At 37.5% G+C, this 18,254-nt stretch overlaps 1 protein-coding gene across 1 annotated transcript in view; it reads left to right on the top strand.

Moving 5' to 3' along the window:
• Positions 1-18,254, top strand: part of DMGDH (dimethylglycine dehydrogenase) — a 110,958-nt gene that overhangs the window by 19,542 nt on the left and 73,162 nt on the right. Inside the window, exon 4 of the mRNA XM_044680929.1 lies at positions 8,261-8,465. Within this exon, the coding sequence (XP_044536864.1) occupies positions 8,261-8,465 (205 nt within the window). The remainder of the gene's footprint in view (positions 1-8,260; positions 8,466-18,254) is intronic.

Below are 18,254 nucleotides of genomic sequence, written 5' to 3'. Positions count from 1 at the left end.
GAAGGAAGGAAGGAAGGAAGGAAGGAAGGAAGGAAGGAAGGAAGGAAGGAAGGAAGGAAGAAAGGAAGAAACTTTGACTGGGTACTGTGATAATCATGGATATAGTAGATCTATTAAATTAAAAAAAAAGAGCAGAATGAGAAACATTAATTACTAATGAGTGCTCAAATATCACTCAAAACTATTGGTCTTTGAAAATGAAGGGTAAACAAGAGCAAACTTCTTTGAAAGATCTTGTCAAACTTGCAAAGATACTCATGTCCTACAGTTTATGTGAAAAAAAGACTGAGAAGGGGCAGCTGGATGGCTCAGTGAATGGAGAACCAGATCTGGAGATGGGAGGTCTTGGTTTCAAATGTAACCTCAGACATTTCCTAGTGATCCTTGGCAAGTTACTTAACCCCAATGCCTAGCCCTTAACACTCTTCTGCCTTGGAACCAATACACAGTTATTGATTCTGATTCTAGGACAGAAGACAAGGGTTAAAAAAAAAAAAAGACAAGAATTATGTTGAATAAGAGATGCTGTTTTTTTTCTGTATAATATTACCGCCCTTCCCAAATACATGTTGCCCTAGGAAAAATTTCTACAATTCTGTCCTTGGACACTTTTCCCCCCCTTTCTCTCTCTAATCTCCTCTCTGGTAATTTCATCCATTCCCATAGTTTGAACTATCACCACAATGCAGATGATTCTAAATCTGTAACTCAGACCCAGAGCTCCCTCTCGTGCTCCAGACCTTCATTTTTAGCTGCCTATTTATGGGCATCTCTTCATAATTGTTTACTTTAATTCACTCAACACTTCAAACAATTAAACAATCCAGAAACACATGTATTAACCATCTACCATTGAGCCTTAACATTAGGGACACACAAAAACAAAACTAGTCTCTTACTTTTTAAGGAGGGAGTAAATATGTAAACAAAGAGGTCTAGAAAAGATAAAAACAGTGGATGGCAAGCAATGTTAGACAGGAAGAGGATAATGGTACTAGGAAAGGCCTCCTGCAGAAGGTAGCATTTAAGCTGAATCTTAAAGAAAAGTAAAGATCCTAAAAGGCAGAGATGTCTAAATATGTTACCTTCCTCCATGTCCCCAATCTATCTTGCTGGTCATGCATGGCAAGCACTTAATAACATAAAAAAATGTGATTTCTTACTCTTTTATATGGCTTCTCCTAATTGGTGTGTGCCTATTTGTGTTTTTTTAATATACAAATATAGACAACTAAAAACTCATTTGGAAATTATTCTTTAGTTAGCTGTCTGTGTACAGTCAGACTACTAACTTGTTAGAGCAAAGAAAAATTAGTATAAACCTAGAAGAAAGAATTGAAGTGGGGCAAAGTGTAATATGCCACTAAAACAATTCTATTCTACATATTCATAAACTTGTTGATCATGAAAAATCAGATATGGGCAGAAGAACACGTGGAGATAATCTACAAATATTTAAAACAGAAAACTAATCTGTACAAATCAATTGCCATAACATGAAGACAAAAAAAAAAAGCCTCAAAAATCCCTTAGTCAGCAAAAATGTATTTGACTTATTTGCCAAAAAGAAATGTGTGGCAACCAAGGAAAACAATGCTTTAGAACAGTGATTCTCAAAGTGGGTGCCACAGCCCCCCTGGTGGGTGCTGCAGCAATCCAGGGGAGCGGTAATGGCCCCAGGTGCATTTATCTTTCCTATTAATTGCTATTAAAATTAAAAAAAATTAATTTCCAGGGGACTAAGTAATATTTTTTCTGGAAAGGGGGCGGTAGGCCAAAAAAGTTTGGGAACCAGTGCTTTAGAATATAAACTAATTTGTAAAGTCTTATGGAAGAGGATGATGGAAGATTTGAGCAGTACTGTCTTATAATACAAAGAGTAGCAATGGAAGGCAGAATCAGGGTAAAGAAAGCTTAGAGAGAGACCCCAATAAGCAAATCTGTCCTTAGGACATTGAAGGATGAAAGTGAAAGGAGGACAACAAAGAAAATAGGAAAAGTCTTCAAAGACATAGACTTTTTTAATCATCAAAGCTCATGGGACCCCAAAACTTGAATTCTTACCATCACAGTCTAGAACCGTGATGGTGAACCTTTTAGAGATTGCGTGTTGCCTCTTTAATACCCCCCCCCCAATGGAGTGCTGGGTATACCCCCACCCCTTACCCCATACAGGGAAGGGGGAGAGTGCACCCATTGGGCTGCTGGGTGGAGAGGTGGATGAAGTAAGGAATGTCCTTAGCCCAGATGGAGAGGGAGAAGGGAGCAGCTCTTCCCAAGTCCCTCTGCTTTTCTAGTAACAAACTCTGAGTGGGTGCAGGGGCTGGGAGGGGAAGGCGGCACATGTGCCCAGAGAGAGGGCTCTGCATGCCATCTTTTGCATGCATGCCATAGGTTCTCCATCACTGGTTTAGAATGTGTTTATATGGCACTAAAGAGAACAAAGATGGGGAAAAGGAGCTGGGTTAAACCAAGTATTTATAGAGGAGATCTGAGATAACAGAATGCAATTGCATGGGTTTGGGGAGTTTAATTTAGAAAAAAAAAATTTTTTAAACCCTTAACTTCTGTGTATTGGCTCCTAGGTGGAAGAGTGCTAAGGGTGGGCAATGGGGGTCAAATGACTTGCCCAGATTTACAAAACTGGGAAGTGTCTGAGGCCGGATTTGAACCTAGGACCTCCCATCTCTAGGCCTAATTCTCAATCCACTGAGCTACCCAGCTGCCCCCAGGAGTTTAATATTTAAAATAGGAAAGGCATGAACAATTTTTGAATCTTATTTTTTAAAAGGCAAAAAAAATGTACCAGCAACTATAGATCTATATGCCTACTTTCCCATCAATATAAAAGTTTTATCCAGGAAATCTTCAATGAAGTAGGAAAAGACAGACTTTTGCAAATGATAATTCTGAAGCAGGCTACATATTTACTATCGTAAAATCATAATGAATGCAAGATTCTGCCACACTTATTTTTTGTTGATTATAAAACATTTGTCAAAACATTAGATTAAATACTTTCTTTTCATAAAGTTCCTTCTTCCCATTCATTAAAAATTATTCAGGATAACTTGAACACATAATGATAGAAATAGCCTTTTTTTCATGACCTTGAATCAGTATAACCCAAGGGAGATTTGCCAGACCCCCAGAGACATTACCATGGAAAGGGGAAGGGCAGGTATCTGCCTACCAAACATGCAAATCCTTCCCAGGACGCCCTAGATTCCTGTGGTTTTGCCCTTGTCTCTGAGCTGAGCCCCATCAGTCTCTCAGTTTTCACTCTACTTTATGACTGTGGCTTTTTGATCTCCATTTAGGGCAACCCCTGGTTATATATAAATATCAGAAAAGCACAGAGCATGGAGATATATGCTCACAAAAGGTATTTGCTACTGTTGTGGAGGAAATCCATCATAAAGTTATAAGTTTAAGAGAGATTTTTGTGGATTTTGAGGTTTTCAAGATGCAGTTTGTGGATGACACTGTCTTGCTTGCATTAAGCCCTAGAATATTGCAGAGTGCTGGAAGAGAGCCTAACTATTCATCTTTTTTCATTTTTTTAAACTCTTGTCTTATTTTAGAATCAACACTCTGTATTTTTCCAAGGCAGAAGAGTGGTAAGAGCTATGCAATGGGGGTTAAGTGACTTTTCTAGGGTCACACAGCTAGGAATTGTCTGAGGTCAGATTTGAAACCAGGGTCAACCATCTCTGAGTCTAGCTCTCAATCACTGAGCCACCCAGCTGCATCCTTTTATTTTGTTTTTTTTAAAACCCTTACCTTCTGCCTTAGAATCAATACTAATATCAATTCCAAGGCAGAAGAACATTAAGGGCTAGGCAATGGGGGTTAAGTGACTTGCCCAGAGTCATACAGCTAGAAAATGTCTGAGGTCAGATTTGAACTCAGGACCTCCCCAGAGACCTGGCACTCTATCCATTGAACTACCTAACTGCCCCAACTATTCACCTTCAAAGACAAAACTGAAGTGGTTGAAGAATGTCTATTGCATAGATTATGGAATGAGGTTAGAGGGACAATCTATAGAGCTTGTCCTTTAGTGCATGTTATGCATGTATGTGTAAATAGATGTGGATAGATCCATACATTTATATACATGGATATGTCCACATCTATCAATCAATATGAATATATCCACATATATATTTATATATCCATATCTATATTTATCTATCCATAGCTTTGAGGGGTTGGAGATTGTTTTGCTCTACTGCTATAGCTCATAAGTCTCTACTCACTTACTACCTGCCATAACTATTTATTTGTTCTTAACTATTTTTCCATGGTTACATGATTCATTTTCTCTCCCTCCCCTCTTCCCTCCCCCTTCCCAGAACTGACAAGAAATTCCCCTGGGTTATACATGTATTATCACTTGATACCTATTTATATCTTATTCATTTTTGTAATAGAGTAATCTTTTAAAACAAAAACCTCAAATCATATATTCATATAAACAAATGATGACATATATTTCTCTTCTGTGTTTCTACTCCCACAGTTCTTTCTCTTGATGTGGATAGCATTCTTTCTCATAAGTCCCTCAGGATTGTTCTCAATCATTGCCTTGTTACTAGTAACAAATTTGATTATATTTGATAATTCCATGATATCTCAGTTTCTGTGTACAATGTTCTCCTGGTTCTGATCATTTCACTCTGTATTAGTTCATGGAGATCTTTCCAGTTCATATAGAAATCTAGCAGTCAATCATTCCTTATAGCACAATAATATTCCATCACCATCATATATCACAACTTGTTCAACCATTCCCCAGTTGAGGGACACTCCCTCATTTTCTAATTTTTTGCCACCACAAAGAGCTATGAATAATTTTGTACAAATATTTTTTATTATCTCTTTGGGGTACAAACCTAGTAGTGATATAGCTGGACCAAAGGGCAGATATTCTTTTAAAACCCTTTGGACATAATTCCAAATTTTCTTCCAGAATGGTTGGATCAATTCACAACTCCGCCAGCAGTGCATTGGTGTCCCAATTTTGCCACATCCCCTCGAACATTTATCACTTTCTCTTACTGTCATATTGGCCAATCTGCTAGGTGTGAGGTGGTACCTCAGAGTTGTTTTGCTTTGCATTTCCCTAATTATGGGAGATTTAGAACACTTTTTCATGTGTTTATTGATAGTTTTGATTTCTTCATCTGAAAACTGTCTATTTATATCTCTTGACCATTTGTCAACTGGGGAATGGCTTGATTTCTTGTACATTTGGCTTAGTTCCTTATAAATTTGAGAAATTAGACCTTTGTCAGATTTTTGTTGTAAATTTTTTCCCCAGTTTGTTGCTTTCCTTCTACTTTTGGTTGCATTGGTTTTGTTTGTACAAAACCTTTTTAATTTAATATAATCAAAATTATTTATTTTATATCTTGTAATGTTCTCTCTCTCTTGCTAGGTCTTAAATTCTTTCCTTTCCCATACATCTGACAAGTACTATTCTATGCTCACCCAATTTACTTATAATTTCCCTCTTTATATTTAAGTCATTTACCCACTTTGAGTTTATCTTGGTAGAGGGGATGAGATGTTGATCTAAACCTAATCTCTCCCATACTTTTTTCCAATTTTCCCAGCAGTTTTTGTCAAATACTGGGTTCTTGTCCCAAAAGCTGGGATCTTTGGGTTTATTGAACACTACCTTGCCAAGATCATTTACTCCTGGTCTATTCCACTGATCCTTCTGTCTCTTAGCCAGTCCCATAGCGTTTTGATGACCACTGCTTTATAGTACAGTTTGAGATCTGCTTCTGCCAAGCCCCACTCCTTCACATCTTTTTTTCATTAGTTCTCTTGATATTCTTGATCTTTTGTTCTTCCAGATGAACTTTGTTATATTTTTTTTCTAATTCTATAAAAACATTTTTTTTGGTACTTTGATAGGTATGGCACTGAATAAGTAAATTAATTTAGGTAGGATTGTCATTTTTCATTATGTTAGCTTGTCCTACCCATGAGTAATTCATGTTTTTCCAATTGTTTAGATCTAGTTTTATTTGCGTGAAAAGTGTTTTGTAGTTGTTGTGTCCATATAATTCTTCAGTTTGTTTTGACTGCCATGACTCTTTTTTTTTTTTTAAACCCTTACCTTCCATCTTAGAGTCAATACTGTGTATTGGTTCCAAGGCAGAAGAGTGGTAAGGGTAGCCAATGGGGGTCAAGTGACTTGCCCAAAGTCACACAGCTGGGAAGTGTCTGAGGCCAGATTTGAACCTAGGACCTCCTGTCTCTAGGCCTGGTTCTCAATCCATTGAGCTACCCCGCTGCCCCCCATGACTCTTGATTGATATTAATTACCTCTTTTAAAAAGGGTACTTAATTAATGGGCATATACTCCTGATATCTGTGACATGCTATCCCACAAGTATACACATAGAATCCACAGAGTACTTATACTGGTATCCTCTTAATATTAGGAGAAAGTAAGGAAGTCTCTAGCACACTGAGGGAGTCTTTTGAGACAGCTAGATGATACAATGAATAGAATACCATGCCCTGGATTTGGGAAGAATTGAATTCAAATTCAGCCTCAGATACTAGCTATATAACCCTGCATACGTCACTTAACTTCTGTTCATCTCAGTTTCCTTAATTGTAAAAAGGGATCACGATAATGCCTACCTCTCAGAATTATTGTGAGGATCAAATTAGATAATATTCGTAAAAGGCTTAGCATAGTGTTTGGCATGTAGTAGACATTATATAAATACTTATTATCTTCCTCTCTCACCTCCTTTTGTGGTGAATTTATGATAGGAAATAGGCAAAAGTTGGGATGGGATAACCAAAAATGGATGGTTTAGCATGTACCATACATAGATAGAAGGAACATTCTTAGCACAGTGCCTGCCTGGCACATTGTAAGCACCTAATAAATGTGGATGCATCTGTGTGTGTGTGTGTGTGTGTGTGTGTGTGTGTGTGTGTGTATGTATTTCAAAAATCTTCTTTGCTGAATATTTATTTATATGTTGCTTAGGCCTCAGTATATATATAGCTAATTTGACTTCAAACAGATGAAATCACTTTTTGGAGTGCTTTTGTTCAAACTCAGAGTGATTTCCTAGGAACTATGTATCCATATATGCATGTATATTTATATTTATGAATGTGCATACATATATATTTAATATTACTTAAATAAATCATAAGTGTTTTTTCCTCAGTAGCATCATGCATTGTGAGAAGGTATGAAGCATATTTACAGTTGGTGGGCAGAATACCAAATCAAATAGATAAGTAAATAATCCATTGTAAATGGAAGCCTTCTCAAATGTAAACAGGACATTTTGAAGTGCTTAATGAGATACATCCCTATTTAAATCAAGAGTCCTATGTATATAGAAGATACTCAGTAAATATTTGTTGAATGAATTTTAAAATGTAATTTAGTTTGTTGTACTTCTTTATCTTTGAAGGTGTACATTTTTCTGCATGTTATTAGCTTTCCAGTTTGTGAACATCATTAAATGCCAGCTTATCAATTATAAATTAATAAAAATTATTATTTACTAAGAAAATAAAATCTGTGGTAAGACCTTTCAAAAATCCTCTTTGCTGAATATTTGCAGATATGTTGCTTAGGCCTCAGTTACATCAGAAAAGCACTCTGGTTGAAAAAAAAAGCACCCTGAGAATAGGCTATACTCATGATGGTGAAACTATGGTACACGTGCCAAAGATGACACACACAGACCTCTCTGAGCACTGTGGGCATGCACACCATAGTTCCCTCTAGTTTGTTACTAGAAAGGCAGAGAGACTTGGGCGGAGCTTCTCCCCTCCCCCTCTCCACCATGCCTGATGACATTTTTTCCCACCTCCCACCCCTCTGCCCAGCAGCCAGTGGGAGCACACAGTGGGGAAGGTGGGCGGCTCACAGGTGGCAGAGCTGGAGGGGAGCAGAGTACTTGGGCCACTCCCCTCCCCATCTCTACACTGGCTGAGGATTTTCCTCACTTCACCTGCCCCTCTGCCCAATAGCCCAATGGAAGTGCTTCCTCCCTCTCCTGTGTGGGGTAAGGGAGGGGCATGTGCAGCATGCTGACTCTGGGGGTGGGGCCCGGCACGTGGTCTCTAAAAGGTTCACCATCACTGGCCTATATCATGCTAAGTAGTGGGTTATGTTTCAAAAACCTTGATTTATTCATATGTAGAGATGAAATGTCCCTTGTAGAAAACCACATTGTTTGAATTCATCTTGTAATCCATTTAGGTTTTAGCTGGACTTTATAATCCTGGAGATGGTCACATCGATCCTTATTCTCTCACTATGGCTCTGGCTGCTGGGGCCCGGAAGTATGGTGCTCTTCTAAAATTTCCAGCTCGAGTGACTAACCTAAAACCCAGATCAGATGGGACATGGGAAGTTGAAACCCAACAGGGATCAGTCCGAGCTAATAGAATTGTGAATGCCACAGGTAAGCATCATTCAATATTTGTATATGTTTTAAAACTACAAGTATGTAGTTAGAAAACCTATTTAATAATAAATTCAGTTCAACTCAATTTGATAGGCAATTATCAAGCATTTGGTATGTGTAAGGCATTGTGCTGAGCAGTAAGACTACAAAGCCAGATGAAGATTAGTCCTTCTCTTAAGGAGGCTGTATTCTGCTAGTTATCATTTTTGATCATATATTGTGAAATGTGATTAAAATATTGTGATATTCCTTAATGAACGTTTTTCATTGCCAGTGTATGGAGCCGCTGCATATTTAATTATCCAGGCCCAGAATGTTAGCATGTTCTTCTGTTCTCTTTTCTCTTTGTTACTAAATTATTTTTCTTTCATTTAAAAAAGTAAATATTTAAAGATGCTACCCACATTCAGAGGAGGGACTGCAGGAGAGGAAACATATAGGAAAAACAACTGCATGAACGCATGGGTCGGGGTGGACATGATTGAGGGTGTAGACTCGAAACTACCACACCAATGCAACTACCAACAATTTGGAAATTGGTCTTGATCAAGGACACATGACAAAACTAGTGGAAATGCGCATGGGTAGGGGGGGCTCGGGGGGGGGGTTGAAGGGGAAAGGAGGAGCATGAATCATGTAACCATGTTAAAAATGAATATTAATAAATGTAAAAAAAAAAAAGTAAATATTTTTCCGTTTTTTCCCCAAGTATTTACCTCCCCTCACTCCTAGCAATTGAACATAAACAAAAATAAATTCTCTTAACAAATATGTATCATCCAGCATGACCAATGCCTACATTGGCTGTGGTCCAAAACTGTATGTTTCGTTTTGCATTAAAATCCTTCATTTCTCAGGCAGAAAGTGGTCAGCATACTTTGTCTTTTGTTTTCTAAAATAGTGGCCTTGTCATTGCATTGATCAGAATTTTTAAGTCTTTCAAAGCTATATTTAAATATCATTTTATAAATTGTTCTTTTAGTTCTACTCCTTTTAGTCTTCATTAGTTTGCAGAGGTCTTGCCAGCTTCCTCTGAAATGATGTATTTCACCATATCTTATTGTGAATTTGATTACATTCACACATCATCACTTTTTTAGCCATTCTCAAGAGGTAGGCATTCTTTTAGATTCCAGTTTTTGACTGCTATGGAAAAAATTGCTATTAACATATATTTGTGCATGAATCCTTTTTTTCTTTCTCCATTCTCTTTGGAAGCATATGCTTAGTAGTGATATCACTACTGATTCAGAGGATATGCCAGGCACAGATAGACTTCTGAAACCCTAAATCAACATTCTCTATCTTATATTGTATTTTTTATTTATGCTTTTGAATACTTTAAAATTATATTTTAGATCTTAAAAATCTTTACCTTCTGAGTATCAGTTCTAAGAGAGAAGAGCTGTAAAGGCTAGGCAATTGGGGTTAAGTGACTTGCCCAGGATTACACAGCTAAGAAGTTTCTGAGGCCAGATTTGAACCCAGGTCCTCCTGACTCCAGGCCTGGTGCACTATCTTCTGTGCTGCCTAGCTTCCCCAATTATATCTTAATTTAATTCCAGAAGTCTCTGGCTGGAAATATGGTACATCTGATTCTAAACTCAGTAGTTCTATTTTCTTTCTGTCTTCATTAGTCAAATTGGTGCCTTCTATTCTTTAGCCCTGTCCTTTCTTATCAGTTCAAATTTCAGTTCCATAGTAGCCTTACTCTTTCCCTTTTAGCTTGCTCTTAAATATGCTCCATAACCTCTCCTCTAGACATTAGAACTCTGAAAAAAAACCCAACTTCTCTGGTATTAAGTGAGACTTTTCCACTTGACAGTTGAAAAAAATAATTGTCTCTACTGTCTTATGAGATAAAGCTGTCTTGTGAGAAGAGAACACATACACAAACTATTTTAGAATCATAGGATATAGAGTTGAAGGCAGCATAGAAACCATTATCTTCAATACTCTTATTTTCCAGATAAGGAAACTAAGGTCCAGAAAACTGTGCCCCAGGTTATGTAGGTTATAAGTATAAGAAATGCAATTTGAACCCAGATCTTTAAAACCAATTTTGGAGCTCTTTCCAGTATATCATATGGTATAATATTTTCCCCAAGACAAATAACAAACAAGGACTATAAATTACATTGTAATACATCAATGAAATAAAATATAATTAAGTAAAAATTGCAAGAAGCAAACAATAAAGCTCATATAGCTTGCATCTACTTTGCAGATTTGCTATATATACTTGATGTGTATGTGTTATCGTCATCATTAGAATGTATACTCCATGCTTGGCATGGTGGTACATGCCTATAATTCCTGTGACTAGGGAAGTTAGTGGATCACTTGAGCTCAAGAGTTCTGAACTATAGTGGGCTAAGTCAATGGGGGGCCAGACTAAGTTGAACAGTAATATGGTAAGCCCTTGGGAGCTGAAAGAGTTGGAAGGGGATGGAATGCCTAAGTCAGAAGCAGAGCAGGTTAGAGCTTCCATACTAATGAAATTGGCCCGTGAGTGGCTGCTGCATTTTCAGCCTCAGCAAAATGGAGAGATCTAATCTCAAACGAGAAAGAGCAGTTCCAAAGCGTCTCCTATATTTCATTGAGTTCAAAAGGAGATGTCACCACATTCATCCTCTTTGACCACCATTCCTTCAAAAAGTAACTGGTTATTGGTGTCATTTGATTAGTAGATATTAGAAACTCCTCAAAAAGATTTTCCTTCAAATAGATTAGCTTCTAAATCTCCTGTGGAGATGCTGGAAGTTGTTTAAAATCTCTATACTTAGGTTAAGGGTAGAGAAAGCATTCCTTTTTTTTTTTTTTAAATAGCCATTATTGTGCTTTGAGTCCTTTTTTTCACTTCTGGCCCCATGAAATCCATTTTATGATAGTACAGATATCTCTTCCATATGTCAACTTTCCCCATCATGGTTTTGATATATTGTGGAACAACATAAGAAATAAAATGGGGATTTGGGGTGAGTTTTGTGGAAGCCACAGATGACATGCAAAGGTCAGTAGATGACACAGAAAAAATTAAGAGACTCAGAAATGTACAAAATATATGTATAGTATTATATAATATCAACATAGTTTATCTTTTAATATCATAAATATACGCAGTAAAGAAAAAGAAAACAATCAGACTTCTCTGGTAGAAAGGGAGGGCCAAACAATCTTACACAGATTTTCAGATTGTGGAATGCCACATCCTCAACTGCCATGATGTGGAAGGGATACATGCCCCAAACTTTGATGATTTGGGGTGGGATCTCACATCTATACTCACCCTCCTTTGCAAAGAAAAAGAGTGAAGTGCCTTCTCATAACCTCTTTTGGTGGGCCAAATTTTGCCTTTATACAGGAATCCCTTCCACAGCATGGGGGTTAGGGGCAGATGCCCCCCAAATCAGGAAAATATGCATGAAGTTTTTTGGCCCTCCCTTCATGCTACAGAAGTCTGAATTTTTCTTTTTCATTTATATTATTGAACAGCTAAATGCATAGTGTACAGGTAATATTATACAAAAAAGTACATATATTTTCTGCATTTATGAGTTACTAAACTTTTTAAGATATCTCTACATTTCTAGCCTTACTGTGTCACCTTTTGTTCTTTTTCACAAATGTACCTTTTACTTATTTTAACTTAAAAAGAAATTATGTATATTTATAGTATAAAAGATAAAATACATTGCTATTATACAATAATATACATATATTTTATTTCTGAGTTTCTAAACTTTTTCTGTGTTGTCTGCTGGCCTTTGTTGTCATCTGCAGCTTTTGCAAAGCTCACCAAAAAAATCTCCATTTAATTTCTTATGCCAACCTGAAATATATTGAAACCCCAGTGGTAAGTCACAAAGAGTCGGACGTATTCTCATTAGAGAATTTTTTAGGCTTATAGAACATTTAGAACTTGGGGAGTTTCAATTTGGGACTAGAATCTTACCCCAATCCTGACACTCAAAATAGAGTTAGGAGACTATGTGGTTAGAGACATTCCAGGTGCTAGGTTCCCAGTTATATGTATAATCAGAGCCTAAGCTTCTGTGCATATATGAATTCAAGAGATGTTACTGCCTCTGACAAGATTTTTACTTCAAGTTGTTCCAGTGAGGCAGTTCTGCCCGGTGGATAGTTTTAAAGTCTGAAAGATTGGGTCCAGTTCCCATCCTTGATGTATATTGACTATGTGACCCAGAGCAATTTATTTAACCTTAGTGCTAAACTGAAGAAAATGCCAATCTTTTACTGATAGAGGAAGTTTTCTTTCTTCTTAAAAAAATCCTTACCTCCTGTCTTATACTTGATACTAATTGTTGATTCCAAGGCAGAAGAGCAATAAAGGCTAGGCAATTGGGGATAAGTGACTTGCCCAGGGTCACATAGCTAGGCAGTTGGGGATAAATGACTTGCCCATGGTCACAAATTTGAGGTCAAATTTGAATCCAGGACTTCCCATCTCCAGGCCTGGCTCTCAATCCACTGAGCCACATAGCTGCCTCATGAGTTTTCTTATCCAAAGTTCCTTCCACTAATGAAATCCCAGGTATCTCCCACTAAAATTCCTACTTGCATTTTATCAATAACAAGCATTTATTAAGCATCCTCTATTTACCAAGGCACTGTGCTAGGAACTGGGGATACAGTAAATAAATCAAATTGTTCCTGCCCTCAAGGAGCTTACATTCTATCCAAGAGTCATGTACATATAAAAGTATACTCAAAATAAATACAAGATAAATTATGGGGATTGAAAAATGTTGGGGAACTGTTGGGGATATCAGGAAAGGCTTAATTTTTAAGCTGAGTTTTGAAGGAAATTAGGGATTCTGAGATAATATGGTTAATACAGGGACATGGCTTTGCAAATTTTATTATATAGCACTTGGGAGTACTTGGTACTTCAATGGATCTGTGACCTCAGATAAGTTCTACCCCTGACCATTCAGGCTACAACCCACCCACACCTCATCCTGTGCAGTCCTTGAGTACACCTTTCTGTAAACCCTTTAGGTAGGATCCATCTTGTGCTAATGACAATATTCACTCACATTTCTATACCATCATACATTTGATAAAGAATTTTCTTTGCACTGACCCTATGAAAGCAGGCACCATAGCATTCTTATTCTTATTCGTATCCTCATGTGATAGGTGGAGAAGCATAGATAGTAAGTTTTAGAACCAGAACTTGAAGTTAGGTCTCCAGTGCTTTTCCCATTTTATTTCATTCTGCCATGTGGTATGACAATGCAACTCTCATCATTCATGAATATTTTCTATATGCTCCCTTCCAAATAATCTTGCTGTCTGCCCCCTTGTGAAACATTATCAGGTAGTTTCTTAACTTACTCAGATACATTTGGCTTCTACAAATGTGGAGCTCAGTGTTCAGGCAAAAGAATTGCTCAACTTTAGCTGACATTGCATCAAAGATATGACAAAAAAATGGAGCCACTGTGGAGCCTGTTACAAATTCGATACGAGTAGGAAACTGTTCAGATAACCTTCACCCTTTGTTTTAACCTCATTTCTTCAGATCTCTACCAATAACTTTGGTGCCAACAATTTCTAGGGCTTATGTTTGTTGGAATGCTCTCTCTCTATCTCTCCCTCATAGTCAACATATTTTCATTCTTCCTAATATGAACTGGAATGAACTAGTTCAAACCAGTTTTTTCTGACTGGCTGGCTCATGAATGCCCTCTTGTTTACCCAAAGCAATAACAGTCTACAAATCCAGAGCTCTTTCCACTCTCACTCCATTACTTAATATCCAAGACAATTGAATAGACATTTTTCTTCTTCTGATATATTAAGCAATTCTTAAATAGTCTCTCTAACCTGTTTCTTCCTCAATTTCCTCAGCCCCTATTCTTTTTTTAAAGTTTATTTATTTAATTAATTTAGAAGATTTTTCCATGGTTACATGATTCATGTTTTTTCCTTCCCCTCCTTCTGTCCTCCTCCCATAGCCAATGAGCAATTCCACTGGGTTTTACATGTGTTATTGATCCAGATCTATTTCCATATAATTAATATTTGCACTAAGGTGATAGTTTAGAGTCTATATCAGTGGTTCCCAAACTTTTTTGGCCTACTGCCCCCTTTCCAGAAAAAAATATTACTTAGCCCCCTGGAAATTAATTTAAAAAAAATTTTAATAGCAATTAGTAGGAAAGATAAATGCACCTGTGGCCATCACTGCTTCCCTGGATTGCTGCAGCACCCACCAGGGGGCGGTATCACTGGTCTATATCCTCAATCATATCCCCATTGAACTATGTGATCAAGAAGTTGTTTTTCTTCTGTATTTATGCTCCCACAGTTCTTTCTCTGGATGTGGATAGCATTCTTTCTCTTAAGTCCCTCAGAATTGTCTTGGATCATGTTTTATTTGACTGTGTCACAGTGTATCAGTCTCTGTGTACAATGTTCGCTTGGTTCTGCTCTTTTCACTCTGCATTAATTCCTGGAGGTCGTTCCAGTTCACATGGAATTCCTCCAGTTCATTATTCCTTTTAGAACAATAGTATCACCAACAGATACTACAGTTGTTCAGCCATTCCCCAATTGAAGGGCATTCCCTCATTTTCCAATTTGTTGCCACTGCAAAGAGCGCAGCTATAAATATTTTTGTACTAGTCTTTTTCCTTATAATCTCTTTGGGGTATAAACCCATCAGTGCATGGCTGGATCAAAGAGCAAGCAGTCTTTTAAAGCCCTTTGGGCATGGCTCCAAATTGCCTTCCAGAATGGTTGGATCAATCAGCCCCCATTCTTGGGAGACAGTTTTACATAGTAGATAGAGTCAAGTAGGATCTAGGTTCAAGTCCCATCTTAGACATATACCCCAGGCAAATTGAAATCTCTTAGTGCTTTTAGCAAGTCACTAAGACTATAATTAGCAGAGAATGTGTCAAGCTTCATTAGTGGAGGGAGTTTCCTCATCTGTGAGCTTCTTACTTCAATAAAATCATACGTCTAATTCCTAGTCCTATCTCATTCTGCCTCAACTACACACAGGAATGATCATGTGTCATCTACAAGTATGCTACTTCCAAGAATACTGCTATTCTTTTATTTCATCATAGTTTCCTATTATTCCATTTCTCATTATGTCTTATTCCTCTTAAATTTTTTCATCATCCTCACCATAAACTCTGTTCCCTCCACTGTTTTCAAGGCCATCATTCCTGCTGTAGTTGCATTCTTCTCCTTTCCCACTCTCTGCAGTTCACCTCTATGCTCTGCTCTTGAATCCCTTGTTCCATTGGTCTGTCTCCACTTATGTATGCTTTGTAAACCCCCAACCTTATTATTCCCACCATCTGCCCCCTTTTACTTCTGTTCACCTGCTGCTAAAAAGACCTGGAATAAGACAGACAATTGTTTTGACTGGATTTATTTAAATAATGTAAACAATTTAGTCTCAACTAGGCTCTCGCTGCAACAAAGCAATCCTTTTGCACCTTCTAACCAGTTATTCCAAGTCTTTTGTTTTCTCCTCAAGCATTCTTCTCCACTCTTTAATTCTTACCTGAATGTGGGGTCTTGATTCATGTGTGACTGAGAAAACCAAGGCCATATGCTATGAGTTCTCTCTTCTCTCCTCCTTTCTCACAGCACCTTGAAATCCCTTTTCATTATCTCTACCTTCAATCTAGAATCTCATGAATAGGTGTCCCTTTTTTTATTGAACATATTTTTTCTATTGTATAGAAATAAATTTTGACAATTGTTTTCAGACATTTTGCCATTCAGATTCTCTCTTCCTCTCCCCTCCCCCTCAGGGGGTAAATAGTCTGATAAAGGTTATACCAGGGCTTTTGTACAATACATATTTCCATATTCTTCATGCCAGTGAAAGAAGGGTATCACTTCTTCTAGACAAGGTTAGTTCCTATATGTGTACTTTAATTCTATCTCCTCTAGGAGACTGTCTCCACTATCATCCTCTTCCCATCTTGGATCTTCAGTTTCTCATTATTTCCTGGTTTATTCTCAGTTCTCTACAAAACACATCTAAGGCTCTCATCCTTCAAAAGCCTTCACTAAATCCTACCATGCCTACAAGCACTCTCTTCCTTTTCTCAAACATTGGAAATGCTGTCTATACTTACTGTCACTTTCTTGTTCTCTCATTCTCATTTAAATCTTCTCTAATCTGTCTTCAGACTGAATCATTCACTGAAACTCCTTTCCACCAAAGTTATATCTATCCATAATGTCTTAATAGAAAAATGTAAGGATTTTTCTCCATCCCCATCCTACTTGGCCTCTTCAGCGCTTGGCAAGTTTGATAACCTCTTGAATAGTCTTTTTTCTGAATATTCATGACACTCATCTCTCTTAGTCTTCTTCCTATCTATCTGAATGTTCCTTCTAAGTTTCCTTTATTGGGTCATCATCCAAATTATGTCTCTTAATTGTGGATGAACCTCGAGGCTCTGTCTTAGGCTCTCTTGCCTTCTCTCTATATGTTCTATCATGGTGACTTCATTAGATCTCATGAGTTTAATCATCATTTCTCTGTAGATGACTTCAAAAGCCTGTAGCCAGTCTTATTCCCTCTCCTGAGCTCTAGTTTCACATCACCAACCTCTGATTTGACATTTAAAACTGAATGTCTGATAGGCATGCCAAACTCAATATTTCCAAAACAGAACTTATTATCTTTTCCCCTAAATGTATCCCCATTCTGAATTTTTCTTTTTCTGTCGAGAGTGATGCCATTCTTCCAGTCACCCCAGTGTTATCCTTGACTCCTCACTTCATATTCAATTAGTTGACAGATCTTTTCTACTCCCAAAACACCTCTTTCCAATATACATTATTCTAGCCTCCACCCACAATCGATCCATCATCACCTCTCTGGTGGACTATTGAAATTACTTTCTAATTGATCTCCTTCTCTCAAGTCTCTCTCCACTCATCAACGCATGAGATATATTTCACTGTCAAAGTGATTTTACTAAAACATAGTTCTGATTTAGATAATAGGTTTATTTCTATTATTCTATTATAGGTTATTTCTATGCTCTCAATAAACTGTAATAACTCCCTTTTACCTCTAGGATCAAATATAAATACCTCTCTTTGGCATTTAAAGCCTGCTCCTCTCCACGTACTTGATGGCCCAGCCTTACTGGGCTTCTTTCTGTTCTTTCTTGATGACACTCCATCTCCTTTCTCTGTGTTTTTTCACTGACCATTTCCCATGCCTGGGAAGCACTGTCTTCTCAATTCTGTTAGACTCTCTGATTTCCTTCAAATTAGATCAAAAGTCACTTTCTGTACAAGGTCTTTCCCTTTCCATTCAGTTACTGATGTTTTCCTTACCAACATTATTGTGTCTCTGGTTTGTTTGTTTGGGGCTTTAGTGGGTAGAGTCAGAAGGGGTGGTAATATGTTCATGTTGTCATTTCAATTAGAATGTGATATCCTTTTTTTTTTTTAAACCCTTACCTTCCGTCTTGGAGTCAATACTGTGTTGTGTATTGGCTCCAAGGCAGAAGAGTGGTAAGGGTAGGCAATGGGGGTTAAGTGACTTGCCCAGGGTTACATAGCTAGGAAGTGTCTGAGGCTGGATTTGAACCTAGGACCTCCCGTCTGTCTCTAGGCCTGGCTCTCAATCCACTGAGCCACCCACCTACCCCCAAGAATGTGATATTCTTGAGATTAAAGACTTTTAAAATTTTCAATTAATTAAAAAGTTTTAATTTTAATTTTTAGAACTAATTTAATTAAAAAATTTATATGTAATACCTGCCTCTT

The sequence above is a fragment of the Gracilinanus agilis genome, chromosome 1 (assembly GCF_016433145.1).
Source record: "Gracilinanus agilis isolate LMUSP501 chromosome 1, AgileGrace, whole genome shotgun sequence".
In the NCBI taxonomy this organism is placed as follows: domain Eukaryota; kingdom Metazoa; phylum Chordata; class Mammalia; order Didelphimorphia; family Didelphidae; genus Gracilinanus; species Gracilinanus agilis.
This window is presented reverse-complemented; position numbering and strand designations above follow the sequence as displayed.